This window comes from Molossus molossus, unplaced genomic scaffold, assembly GCF_014108415.1.
Source record: "Molossus molossus isolate mMolMol1 unplaced genomic scaffold, mMolMol1.p scaffold_m16_p_20, whole genome shotgun sequence".
Lineage (NCBI taxonomy): Eukaryota > Metazoa > Chordata > Mammalia > Chiroptera > Molossidae > Molossus > Molossus molossus.
This window is the reverse complement of record NW_023425356.1, coordinates 21,364,442-21,378,323: the sequence shown is the minus strand read 5'-3', so window position 1 is coordinate 21,378,323 and position 13,882 is coordinate 21,364,442. Positions and strand designations below refer to the sequence as shown.

The following is a 13,882-nucleotide window of genomic DNA, read 5'->3' as shown; positions in this document are numbered from 1 at the left end:
CTGCTAATGATTCTCATACTTAGTAAAAACATCTGTCACTCCTGAAATTTCTTAAATAAGGAATATATGTTTCTTTTTTTTAAATCCTCACCCGAGGATATTTTTCTATTTTATCTTTAGATAGAGTGGGAGGGAGAGGGAGAAAGAGAGAGAAACATCAATATGAGAGGGTCACATCAACTGGTTGCCTCCCACACAACTTCGACTAGGGCTGGGGACAAACCACAACTGAGGTACATGCCGTTGACCAGAATCAAACCCACGACTATTGGTCCATGAGCCGATGCTCTAACCACTGGGAAAACCAGCCAGGGCAGAATATATGTTTTTCTTCCTTATGTTCCTAATGTCTGTCTTGGAGCCCAGCACATAAGTTTATTGACTGTATAAGGAATTCAAGGCTCATCTGGGCGATTTCCTGAAGGAGACACATGTTGTATATTCTCCACAAATGACAGGATAGATTCTAGCTTTTAACCCATTTTCCCCCTTTCCTCCCAATCCCCCAGGATGACAAAAGATGTGAATGGATCTATCGAGGCTCTACACGGCTGGAGCCCATGTTCAGCATGAAGACATCCTCGGCCTCTACATTGGAGAAGAAGCAAGGGGGACAGCTCAGGACACGTCCAAATATGGGTATGTCCAGAAAGATACCCTGGGGGTGGGTGGAATGGGACAGACCAGCAAAGGAGATTATATACAACAGCTATCCTTTGTTTACCAGGATGACACTACTGATTCATTGGAAACAGGACGTGTGCCCTGAGTTGTTTCCAGTAGTGGTGATGGATTTGTGGTGCTGCCTCCACATGCTGTGGCTCTGATTCGTTCTAAACAACCACATAAAAATACGAAACAACTGGCTTAGGTTAGGGGTATTGGTGGTAGTAGTTACCTCTGTTACATGAAGAAAACTGCTTTTTGTTATCTGCGGTCAACTTTTTAAAAGCCTAAACTGTTTTTATTTTCATATGTTCCTGGTATACTTTCTGGTTGACTTTTCTTGACTACATTAGTTTATCAAAGAATGCATTTTTGAAAGTTTTCACCAAAATATAATACAATTACTAACATAAATCGTCTCCGGTAGGAAGATAAAGTCTTACTAAGTCAAAGCCAGCCTACGCCAGTATTCCCACTCATTGTAAATATTGGGAACTGACAGTCTTAGCACTTACTCAGAATTTTTGCTTTTTTTATATTATATAAATTGAGGATCAGGTGTGTGCATAAGTACAAGTGACACAGCTGTCATCTTCTCAATGGTCAATTTCCTTTTTCCTATAGGTGCTGTGAGAAGCAAAGGCCCTGTGGTCCAGTATACCCAGGATCTAACCAGTACTGGAACCCAGTTTAAACCAATGGAGCTTCCACAGCCCACAGCTCCACCTGTCCCACCTGCTGCTACACCTGCCCCACCTGCCCCACCCACCCCACCAGCCCCACCTGCCCCACCTGCCCCACCTCTGTCTCCCCAGGCAGGTGAAACTGAGTGAGTGCAATCCCTTTTTTTTTTTGGTCAGTTTCTTTAATATTTCATATTTCTGTATCCTTCACCATATGATCTCTTCTCTACTCTCCTACCTAGAAGCTTAGAAAGCCAGCTTGCCCAGTCACGGAAGCAGGTAGCCAAAAAGAGTACATCTTTCCGTCCAGGATCTGTGGGCTCTGGTCATTCCTCCCCTACGTCCCCTGCACTCAGTGAAAATGCCCCTGGTGGGAAACCTGGGATCAACCAGACATACAGGTGAGAAAATCTCAGGCTCTGGGGCGGGAGGAAGTAAAGTGTGGACTGAATAGTCACTTATAGGGAGATTCCTTGGCTCCAAGGGGTTCAGATGGTAAGGAGTTTGGACTTGAAAAGAAAGCTTTAACTTTAGAAATTTTCAGGAAACAGAATGTAAAAATAATTGACTTAGAAACTGGGTGCCTAGAAATACATAATCACCAGAAAGTCATCTGTTAAAACTTCTTGTTAAATGTGATGTCGTCATTGGTGCAATAAAAAGGGAACACTACAGCCACTTTCCTTGAATTGTGGGAGTTAATAAGGACATTTATAGGACATGTGGCAGGAAAACAAAGCATTGGGAGAAGACTGAATGAACTCTACTTCCATAATTTGCAGGCAAAAAAATTTTTAAGAAAAAGTATACACTCTGTTGAAGTAGAGATATTATCAGTTAGTGAAGAGTAACCAGGATATTTCACTGTCTAGGTTTTTTAGTAAGGCAAGGGAAAATCTGACTTTTGTGTGCCATCTTTAGCTTCAGGAGCACAGCTCTTTGAAAGATTAGAGAAGTGATTTAGCCATCTGGAGAAGTAATGATTCAACGGAGATTCATTCTTACCTAATCTGTTGCATCTCATTTGCAGATCACCTTTAGGCTCAACAGCCTCAGCCCCAGCACCCCCACCACCGCCAGCATCCCCAGCATCCTCAGTCCTTCCAGCCCTTCCAGCCCTCCCAGCCTTCCATGGCATGCTGGAGCGTGCCCCAGCAGAGCCCTCCTATCGTGCCCCCATGGAGAAGCTTTTCTATTTACCTCATGTCTGCAGCTATACTTGTCTGTCTCGAGTCAGACCTATAAGAAGTGCACAGTACCGAGGCAAGAACCCTCTGCTAGTCCCACTACTATATGACTTCCGGCGGATGACAGCCCGGCGCCGAGTTAACCGGAAGATGGGCTTTCATGTTATCTATAAGACACCCTGTGGCCTCTGCCTTCGGACAATGCAGGAGATCGAACGCTACCTTTTTGAGACTGGCTGTGACTTCCTCTTCTTGGAGATGTTCTGTTTGGATCCATATGTTCTTGTGGACCGGAAGTTTCAGCCCTATAAGCCTTTTTACTATATTTTGGACATCACCTATGGGAGAGAAGATGTTCCCCTATCTTGTGTCAATGAGATTGACACAACCCCCCCACCCCAGGTGGCCTACAGCAAGGAACGAATCCCGGGCAAGGGTGTTTTCATTAACACGGGCCCTGAATTTCTGGTTGGCTGTGACTGCAAGGATGGGTGCCGGGACAAGTGAGTTGGTGGGTTATTGCTGGCCCTGCTATGGTTGCCTTTCCACCTCTTTCTTTGCCTTTTATCTGCACTCCTTTTCCCATCTCACTTTACCTCCTCTCTCACCTGGAGTTCCTGCCTTAAGGTCTCCATGAAAGCTGTGAAATAGAGATGCTGGGGTTGACTTGGCCCCACTGCATAACCCCAGGTACATGTGTCTTGTGTTTGTTTCTCCAATTCTCCTTTTCCTGTGTTTCCCTCCACCATGCTTTCAGTTGCCACTTTGTTTCATTCTCTGTCTCTTTATCTTATTTTCACTGTCATGTTCTTACTCTCTTTTCCTTGCTCATTTACATGTATGAGAGAAGAAAAAGAAATTTCACTACCTTATTGCCATCCTTTTCTTGGTCTTGCTTTTAAAGAAAGTCTCACAGCTCTAGCTATCTTACGCTTCTATCTTATATAGGTCCAAGTGTGCCTGCCATCAGCTAACTATCCAGGCTACAGCCTGCACCCCAGGCGGTCAAGTCAACTCTAACTCTGGCTACCAGTACAAGAGACTAGAAGAGTGTCTGCCCACAGGGTAAGTGTCAGGGGAAAGGGAAGCACCCGAGACTGAGGAGCACAATGTTCTTTGTTTTCTATGCTTGTAGGAGCCATCCAAAAATTGGAACCTAAATTGAATAACTGAAACAGACATTTACTTTACCAATTGAATCTTATTTATTTACTGAAATCCCAGTACATATAATCTTCCTTGGGCTTTAATTGAAATGAAGACATAAAATGATTGAACAGTGTCTAGCAATTTTCTGTTGTGATCTTAATTTTATAGCTGTATGAATGTCCTAGCAGATTATGGTTTGCTCTGGCAAGTGAGATGTGTTCAGAGAGGAGAAGGCAGACTTGATCATTTAGGACTTTGTAAATCAGAATAAAAATTACAGCCAAATTCATGGTGCAATAGGAAGCTGTTGGAGGTTTCTAAGGAGTCAAATGATCTGAACTGCCTTTTGAAGATTTCTCTTGCTCCTGTATGGAAAATAGGTCTTAGGGCAGCAAAAGAAGAATTTGGAAGCCCAGTTAGGAAATAAAAGTGAGAGGTGTGGTTGCTGGTACTAAAATGAAAGTGTAGTAGAAATGAAAGAGGATAGATTTGGGGTGCATTTGGAAGTCGAGTTACAGAATTTGATAGATTGACTGTGAAGTAGGAGGTACAAAAGGGGCAAAATCAAGACAATTCCTAAATTTTATACTTGAGCAACTAAGTGGATGTTGGTGCCTTTCACTGAGATGGAAGACCAGAGTTGCAGGTCTGAGTGAAATTCTGCTTCTATTCTAGCCATGTGAAAAGTTTGATGTGCTTGTTAGTCCACGTGGAAATGTTGAGAAGGCAGTGACATTTCTGAGAGAAGTGTATGGACTTCACAGGAGTGGTATTTAAAGCCTGGAAGAGTTCACCTAGAGAGAATATTGCTGATAGAGAAGAGAAGGGATCCCAGGAATCAGCCCTGGGCTCTCCAACTAGAGACTGAGCAGAGGAGGTAGAGCCAGCAAGTGAGATTGAGGACAGCTCAGGGAAAGAGAAGGTCAATGAAAGAGTGAGATGTAACATAGTAAGTTGGTTACATACGAACATGTGAATGAAGAAGCTTAGTGCTAAAGATATACATAACTAGCAGAGAGGATAGAAGAAGAAATCATCAGTGAAATGATTCCAAAATTTTCCCATAATTGAAGGGTCTGTATTTCCAAATTGACAGGGCCAGTCAGGTCCCAGTGTAATGAATGAAAATAAATCCCCACTAAAGTACATGATAATAAAATGTGACCACTGCACCCACAGAACACTGAGGACAAAAAGAACATCCTAAAAGCTTCTAGAGAAGAGAAATAGGGGTGGGGGGAGATTCAAAATGACTTTAGCCTTCTCAAAATAACACTGAAAGCTAGAAGGCAATTAGGAATTTATTCAGAATCTAAGGGAAAACTATTTCTAACATACAGTTCTAAACCCAGGCAAACTATCAGTTTGGTATTAAAGTAGACTAAAGAGCCCTGGCCGCTTTGGTTCAGCACTTGGAACGTCAGCCTGCGGACTGGAGAGATCTGGGTTCAGTTCTTGCTAAGGGCACATACCTCGGTTGCAGTTTGTCCCTGGCCCCGGTTGGGGTCATGTTGGTGGCAACCACTCCATGTGTCTCTCTCACATCGATGTTCTCGTTCTCTCTCTCCCTCTCTTTCTCCCTCTCTTTCTCCCTCTCGCCCTCCCACTCTATCTGAAGATAAATGCAAAAATGTCCTCGGGTGAGGATTAAAAAAAAGAATAAAGTAGACTAAAGACATATAGACATGAAATACATCAAAATTTTTCATTATTCCACTTCTCAGAAAGTAACTGGAAGTATTTACCAAAAAAAGGGGATAAAGTCCAGAGAAAGGAAGGCACATGGATCTAGGAAACAGAGGATCTAACTCAAAAGAGGTGAGATCCCTGGCCAGGTGGCTCAGTAGGTTGGAGCATCATCCTGTGCACCAAGAATTCGCGGCTTTGATTCTCAATCGGTGTATACAGGAGGCAACCGATTGATGTTTTTTACATTGATATTTCTCTCTCTCTTACTCTCTCTTTTGGTGAGGACCAAAAAAAGAGGTGGGAGAGGAATCCCACAGAGATGATAGTGAAGTGAAGGAGGCATCCAAGCTGACAATTGTGTGCTGAGTGTAGAAAATAGCCAACGTGAGAGTGGGACAAACCTGGCTACAAAAGAGACTTTGGGAAAGTGAACAGTTTCATAGAAAACCTGCTGTGTCTGAGTATCTTCAGAGGAGATTGAGACTACTGAGGAGATCAGGAGATGAATGCATGTTGAAAACTAAGCAAAGGAAAAGACAGTTATTAGCTTTACCTGCATTACTGTATCATTTGTGTTTTCTCAGTATAACTGCTTCCTTTCATGTTAATATTTGCTACATCTGATTAACTTCAATAGTATATTTTAATTATTTTTTTAACTTTATTGTTGAATGTATTACAGATGAGATGTACTCCTCCCCCCACCCCACCCCCCTTCTCCTGCCTTCCCCACACTATTGTCTGTGTCCATTAGTTATGTATATATGCATATAAGTTCTTTGGTTTATCTCCTGCCTCCTCCCCCTTTCCTTTGAGGTTCTTTACTCTAACAACCAATTTGTACTTCTTAATTCCTTCACCTTTTTCACCCATCCCCCTAACCCCTCATCTGCCAACCATCAAAAAGTTCTATGTATCTATGAGTCTCTTTCTGTTCTGCTTGTTCATTTTGTTTGTAGATTCAATTGTTGTTAGATATGTATTTATTGCCATTTTATTGTTCATATTTTTTATCTTTTTCTTCAAGAAGACCCTTCAACATTTCATATAATGCTGGTTTGGTAGTGATGAACTCCTTTAGCTTTTTCTTGTCTGGGAAATTCTTTATATGTCCATCGATTCTAAAGATGGCTTTGCAGGATAGAGTAATCTTGGTTGTAGGTCCTTGCTTTTCATCACTTTGGATGTTTCTTGCCACTCCCTTCTAGGTAACTAACTGCTTTTCTCTTGCTGCTTTTAAGATCTCTTTTTGTCTTTAATCTTTTGCATTTTGATTATGATGTGTCTTGGTTTGGGCTTCTCTCTGCTTCCTGGACTTGTATGTCTGTTTCCTTCACCAAGTTAGGGAAGTTTTCTGTCATTACTTTTTCAAATAGGTTTTCAATTTCTTGCTCTCTCTCTTCTTCTGGCACCCCCATGATGTGAATGTTGGTACGCTTGAAGTTGTCCCAGAGGCTTCTTACACTATCTTCAGTTTTTTGGATTCTTTTTTCTGTTTGCTGTTCTGATTGGGTGCTTTTTGCCTCTTTATATTCCAAATTGATGGTTTGCTTCTTGGCTTTACCTACTCTGCTATTGATTTCTTGTAAATTATTTATTTCAGTTAGTGCCTCCTTTATTTCTGACTGCCTTTTTTTATGCTCTTGAGATACTCACTAAGTTCATTGAGATCCTTGTTATCAGTGTTTTGTTTGTTTTTTTATCCTCACCCGAGGACATTATTTTTTATTTTTTTGTTCAGACAGAGTGGGAGGGAGAGAGAGGAAGAGAGAGAGAGAAACATCGATGTGAAAGGGACACATCGAGTGGCTACCACCTGCACGACCAACCAGGGCTGGGGACAAACTGCAACTGAGGTACATGCCCTTAGCGGGAGCCGAACCTGGGTCTCTCTGGACCGCATGCCAACGCTCTAACCACTGTGCCAAACTGGCCAGGGCATTACCAGTGTTTTGAACTCTGCATCTGTTAGATTACTTATCTCTATTTCATTTAGTTCTTTTCCTGGCGTTTTGTTCTGTTCTTTCATTTGGGACATGTTTCTTTGTTTTGGCTGCCTCCCTGTGTTTGTTTGTTTGTATTAGGTAGAGTTGCTATGTGTCCTAGGCTTCATAGGGTGGCCTACAGTAGTCAGTGTCCTGTAGGGTCCAGTGGCACAGCCTTTCTGATCACCTCAGCTGTGCCCTCAAGGTGCACCCTTTGTGTCGACTATACCTTTCTGTTGTAACTGAGTCTTGATTGGTGTTGGCACTTCAATGGGAGGGATTTACTCAGGTTGATCAGCTGCAAGAACTGGCTGTGCCCACTGACCTCTGACTACCTCGGAGGATCAGTTGTGGAGGGGCCAACCACACAAAGCAAGATTTACTTCAGCAGGATTTTGGTACCCACTGAGTGTACTCCTTGAGTGTGTTGCTTGTGTAGGTGGTTGGGTGATGGTGCTTCAGTGTGGTCCGAAGCTGTCCACTGGGTGTGCTGGCTCTGGGGCAAGGTCAACCACTGCCTGTGTTCCACCCAGGGCCACTCAGCATAAGCTACAAAGCGATCTGCAGATGGCTGCTTCTTGTGTGCTGGGCTTGGAGGTGCCTAGGCAAAGCCAAGTAGTGAAACAAGGCTGGCTACCTCTAGTGCCAGGCATGGGGCCAGTTAACAATAGGTATGGGGCTCTCGGATGTCAGATGCTGCTTGTTTGAGAGATTTTAAGAAAATCTGAAGCCGGATTCAAAACAGGCCAATCCTGTGGTAAAGCCACTGGAAACAGCTTGGGTGGACCTGAAAGTTGGGTGGGGCAGGGCCTCAGGGAATCACCAGGGCACGGCAAGCAGTGTGAGCCAGGTTGCCAGAGTCCCAGATATGGCGGCTATCTACTGGCACTGTGGAAGAAGGGCTTACCAATGGAACAATGGCTTCCACCAGCATGTCTGTCCAGGAGAAAGCTACCTCTCCAGATTTTACCCCGATGCCAAACAAGTCAGTTCTTCCCCGTTGGTCCCTGGTGCCTTTCAAGCTGCCTCCTCCATGCTGGCTCTTGGAGGGTGCGAGTCCAAATAAGTCCATACACAGGCCCTTTCAGAGGAACTGCTTAGGACTCCAGCAGCCTCAGCCTCAATTCCCTTTGGTTTTTACATCCAAAAGTTATGGGGACTTCTTTTCCTGGCACTGGAACCCTGAGTTGGGGGCCTGTTGTGGGATGAGGACCCTTTGCTACTCAGGGAGGACCTTCACAGCCAAGGTAGCCTTCCTGATTCTTATCTGCCACACGTAGGTGTGGGACCAGCCGTCTACACCTCTGCCCCTCCGACCAGTCTCAATGTGTGGCTTCTTTAATTTCATAGTTGTAGGACTTCCATTCAGCTTGATTTCAGGCAGTTTTGAATGATGGTTGTTCTGTAGTTTAATTGTAATTTTGATATAGTTGTGGGAGGAGGTGATACCGCATTTACCTATGCCACCATCTTGACCAGAAGTCTACGGTAGTGTTTTTAAAATAGTAAGTTGAGCCCTGGACAGTTTTGCTCAGCGGTTAGAGTATCAGCCTGTGGATCAGGGAGTCCTGGCTTCGATTCCTGCCAAGGATACATACCTTGCAGTTTGATCGCCCCGGTTGGAGTCGTGCAGGTGGCAACCAATCAATGTCTCTCTCTGGCATCAATGTTTCTCTCTCTCCCTCCCTCCCACTCTGTCTGAAGATAAATATAAAAATATCCACGGGTGAGGATTAAAAAAAATAATAAGTTGCTAAGTTCCTTAAACTAGAACAGAATATGAGCTCCCTGACATGAGAGATCATGATGTTTTCTACTATTGTGTCCCTATATCTAACACAGCTCTTGGTGTTTTTTGTGTGTGTGTTTTTTTTTTATCCTCACCCGAGGACATTTTTCCATTTTTTGTTCAGGTAGAGCGGGAGGGAGAGAGAGGAACAGAGAGAGAGAGAGAAACATCGATGTGAAAGGAACACATCGAGTGGCTGCCACCCGCACAACCGACCAGGGCCGGGGACAAACTGCAACCGAGGTACGCGCCCTTAGCGGGAACTGAACCCGGGTCTCTCCATACCGCAAGCCGACGCTCTAACCGCTGAGCCAAACCGGCCAGGGCAGCTCTTGGTGTTTTAATAAATTTTCACTAAATAGAGGAAAGAAAATCAAGTTTACCAAAAAGAAGAATCTAGTACTTTACTACCAGTTCCTCCTCTTTACTCCCTTTCAGTATCTATTATATTGGCCTCTGCTTTTCTCATACATCTTTATTTTATGCATTTATTTTTGCAAATTGACATCGCTTATCTACTTATTATAATGGCTCTTAATCTGTGTTCACATCATAGTTTCTTAGCTTTCGTCCAGGTTAGGCATTCTGGTATTCACTGTTACTAATTGTAGTGCTATACCTATCTGTATAAATCACTTTTTTCCCTTATGAATTATTTTCTTGTGCTGTGTTTCCAAATGAATCAGAGCATAGACAGTTCAGTACATCTGCTCACTTAGTCATTACCTAATAAACGATGATACCTTAAGAGATATAACAGCCCACTCAGTGTGGTTTGCTCAGTGGTTAAGCATTGACCCATGCAACAAGAGGTCACCGGTTTGATACCCGGTCAGGGCACATGCCCAGGTTTTGGGCCAAATCCCCAGTGAGGGGCATGCTGGAGGTAGCCAATCGATGTTCTCTCTCATCAATGTTTCTATCTCTCCCTCCCTCTCCTTGCTCTCTAAAAATCAATAAAGAAAAAAAGAATTATAACAGTTTGGTGGATTTAGTGGATGCTCTCATGATCGTGTCATGATTGATTTTATTGTATCCTCCTCCCAGAGTTTATGAGTGTAACAAACGCTGCAAATGTGACCCAAACATGTGCACAAACCGATTGGTACAGCATGGACTACAGGTTCGGCTACAGCTATTCAAGACACAGAACAAGGGCTGGGGTATCCGCTGCTTGGATGACATTGCCAAAGGCTCCTTTGTCTGTATTTATGCAGGTTGGTAATGAACGGTTTGCTTTCTGGAGTTAGGACATACGGAATTGAATCACATAAGTTTGAACATAAGAATAAAATGTTTGACACATGAACTGGGAGTAAGAGGAGGCCAGGATTTTCTTCTGTAAAGAACGTAAAGCTTGATGTGCCTGTCTGGGTGGATGAGGGAGGGACAAAAGTGCTTCAAAAGGATGAGAGAGAAAAGGGATGAAATTGTGGATGTGATGGTCTTTCAGAGAAGGGGCATGATAGTGGAGTGTCATTTTCTCCCACATCACTCTACCCTGTCACTCCACCCAGAGATCTTTTAGCATAGTTGAGAGCTCTTGGTAAACAAAATAAAGAAGAGCCCTGGCCCGTTTGGCTCAGTGGCTAGAGCGTTGGCCTGCGATCTGGGAGATCCGGGTTCAGTTCCCGCTAAGGGCATGTACCTTGGTTGCAGTTTGTCCCCGGTTGGGTCGTGCGGGTGGCAACCACTTGATGTGTCCCTTTCACGTGAATGTTTCTCTCTCTTTCTCTCTCCCTCTCTCTCTCCCTCCCACTCTATCTGAACAAAAAATGGAAAAATGTCCTTGGGTGAAGATAAAAAAAAAAAGAACAATGGGAAGGCAGAAAGGTCAAGATTTAAAACAACAGTAAGCGCCCTGGCTGGTTTGGCTCAGCAGTTAGAGCGTTGGCTTGTGGACTAAAGTCCCGGGTTCGGTTCCTGCTAAGGGCACATACCTCGGTTGCAGTTTGTCCTTGGTTCTGTTTGGGGTTGTGTGGGTGGCAGCCAGTTGATGTGTGTGTCTCACATCGATGTTTCTCTCCCCGCCCCCCCCATCCCTCCTGCTCTATATGAAGTTAAGTGCAAAAATGTCCTCAGGTGAGGATTAAAAAAATAAAAGCATAGAACATCAGCCTGTGGACCAGCGTCCCGCATTCGGTTCCTGCTAAGGGCACGTATCTTGGTTGCAGTTTGTCCCCACCCCAGTTGGGGTCGTGTGGGTGGCAGCCACTTCACGTGTCTCTCTCACATAGATGTTTCTCTCTCTCTTCCTCCCTCTCTCCCTCCTGCTCTATCTGAAGATAAATGCAAAAATGTCCTCAGGTGAGGAAAATAAATAAATAAATAAATAAAATAAAATAAAATAAAATAAAACTATGGTAAGCTTTTTATCTTCTAATAAAGGCAGAAGTATCAACAAAGGAGGTATCATCAGAGAGAAATGAGACACCATAATGGAGCCATTTGACTTCATGTGCTGGTGGGCTGGGTATTGATGGAATGACCCTTATTCTTTCTAAAAGATCTGCATAACCCTGAAAGGCCTTTAATTCTCTTCATTCCCAGGCAAAATTCTAACAGATGACTTTGCAGACAAGGAGGGCCTGGAAATGGGTGATGAATACTTTGCCAACCTGGACCATATCGAGAGTGTGGAGAACTTCAAGGAAGGATATGAGAGTGATGCCCCCTGTTCCTCTGACAGCAGTGGTGTAGACTTGAAGGACCAGGAAGATGGCAACAGCGGTACAGAGGACCCCGAAGAGTCCAATGATGATAGCTCAGATGATAACTTCTGTAAGGATGAGGACTTCAGCACCAGCTCAGTGTGGCGCAGCTATGCTACCCGGCGGCAGACCCGGGGCCAGAAGGAGAATGGGTTGTCTGAGACAGCTTCCAAGGACTCCCGCCCCCCAGACCTTGGGCCCCCACATCTTCCTGTCCCTCTGTCAATCCCTATAGGTGGCTGCAATCCACCTTCCTCTGAAGAGACACCCAAGAACAAGGTGGCCTCATGGTTGAGCTGTAATAGTGTCAGTGAAGGTGGCTTTGCTGACTCTGATAGCCGTTCATCCTTCAAGACTAGCGAAGGTGGGGATGGCCGGGCTGGGGGAGTCAAAGGGGAAGCTGAGAAGGCCTCCACCTCAGGGCTGAGCCTCAAGGAAGAGGGAGACATCAAACAGGCCAAGAAAGAGGTAAACTCTGCGAGCAGTGGTTTTTGTGAAACTTTGGTATGGTAAAAAACTTAATACGTTCTCACCATAAGTCTTCACACGTAGATAATTTACTTGATGGATATTTCTGTGGCAAGCCTGATCATCTCCCCGCTCCACCCAATGCAGTCCTGGTGTTTATTTAAAGAAAGAAATTATTTTAAAATCAGCCTGTTGGGTTGATTCATACCAAAGTAAAGGGTTTATAAGTAATTTTTTCAATTAAGTGCTATTTCAAGTTATTTATGTCATTGATTGCTTCCCTTAGAGAAATAAGGATTTGCCTGGCCAGTGTGGTTCAGTGGTTGAGCATTGACCCATTGCCCCAAGAGGGCGCCAGTTCAATTCCTGGTCGGGGGAGGGGGGTATGGGGAGGAGGGTGTCAATGGGGGGAAAAGGAGAAACATCTGTAACAAAAATATATTAATAATTAAAAATTTAAAAAATAATTCCCTATCAGGGCACATGCCCAGGTTGTGGGCCCAATCCCCAATGGGGGGCATGCAGGAGGTGGCTAGTTGATGTTCTTTCTCATTGATGTTTCTGTCTCCCTCTCCCTCTCACTTCATCTCTCTCTAAAATCAATAAAAAATTAATTTTAAATATATATATATATATTTTTTAATCCTCACCTGAGGATATTTTTCTTCAGGTAGAGTGGGAGGAAGGGAGAGAGAGAAACATCAACATGAGAGAGACACATCGACTGGTTGCCTCCTGCATGACTCTGGGGCCAGGGACGAACTGCAACCAAGGTATGTGCCCTTGATGGGAATCAAACCCGAGACCCATTAGTCTACGTGCCAGCGCTCTAGCTGCTGAGCCAAACTGGCCAGGGCTTAAATTAAATATATTTTTAATAATGTTGAAACTTACTTTACAAGTAGTGAACTGTCCCTAGTCCTTGTGAGACTTTGCCCATGGTGTTTTCCATGAACATTTTTTGCCTTATTGGGAAAGGTTGAAGACCTCTCCCAGGGTGGTTTGCCAATGAGAATTCTGATCGCTACTGTCAGATTGCAGTCATTTCTCCACACACACCAGAATGTACTTCTCACTGGCTAATGTCTTTTAATGACTGGCTAATGAGGTCATTTGAGATGAATTCTAAATGTTGGATTTCTTACCTAGGACCATAAAAACATTTAACCCTTCACTTGCTCTCTTTTCCAGGACCCTGATGACCGAAACAAGATGTCAATGTAAGTGCCTATTGTTGACCTGTTTCCAAATCTGCCTTCTCTCAAGCCTACAAAGGAAACAAAGAAATAGCCAGTAACCTGACTTCTCTCATTTCTTCCTCTCCTGTCAGAGTTACTGAGAGCTCTCGAAATTATGGTTACAATCCGTCACCCATGAAGACTGAAGGACTCCGCCGCCCACCTAGTAAGACTAGTATGCATCAGAGCAGACGCCTCTTAGCTTCAGCTCAGTCCCACCCTGATGTAAGTGATCTTTCTCAAACTGTACCTTACCCCAGCCCTGTTTTATTCAGAGTGTGAGTGAAGGAACATCTTTCTCACCTCAACAAGTCCTT

At 44.0% G+C, this 13,882-nt stretch overlaps 1 protein-coding gene across 2 annotated transcripts in view; it reads left to right on the top strand.

Moving 5' to 3' along the window:
* Positions 1-13,882, top strand: part of SETDB1 (SET domain bifurcated histone lysine methyltransferase 1) — a 36,653-nt gene that overhangs the window by 19,589 nt on the left and 3,182 nt on the right. For both annotated transcript variants that reach the window (XM_036272080.1, XM_036272079.1), the window contains exons 10-18: positions 510-639; positions 1,291-1,495; positions 1,592-1,750; positions 2,380-3,039; positions 3,485-3,601; positions 10,196-10,365; positions 11,699-12,327; positions 13,519-13,547; positions 13,658-13,790. In XM_036272080.1, coding sequence (XP_036127973.1) covers positions 510-639; positions 1,291-1,495; positions 1,592-1,750; positions 2,380-3,039; positions 3,485-3,601; positions 10,196-10,365; positions 11,699-12,327; positions 13,519-13,547; positions 13,658-13,790 — 2,232 coding nt within the window. The remainder of the gene's footprint in view (positions 1-509; positions 640-1,290; positions 1,496-1,591; positions 1,751-2,379; positions 3,040-3,484; positions 3,602-10,195; positions 10,366-11,698; positions 12,328-13,518; positions 13,548-13,657; positions 13,791-13,882) is intronic.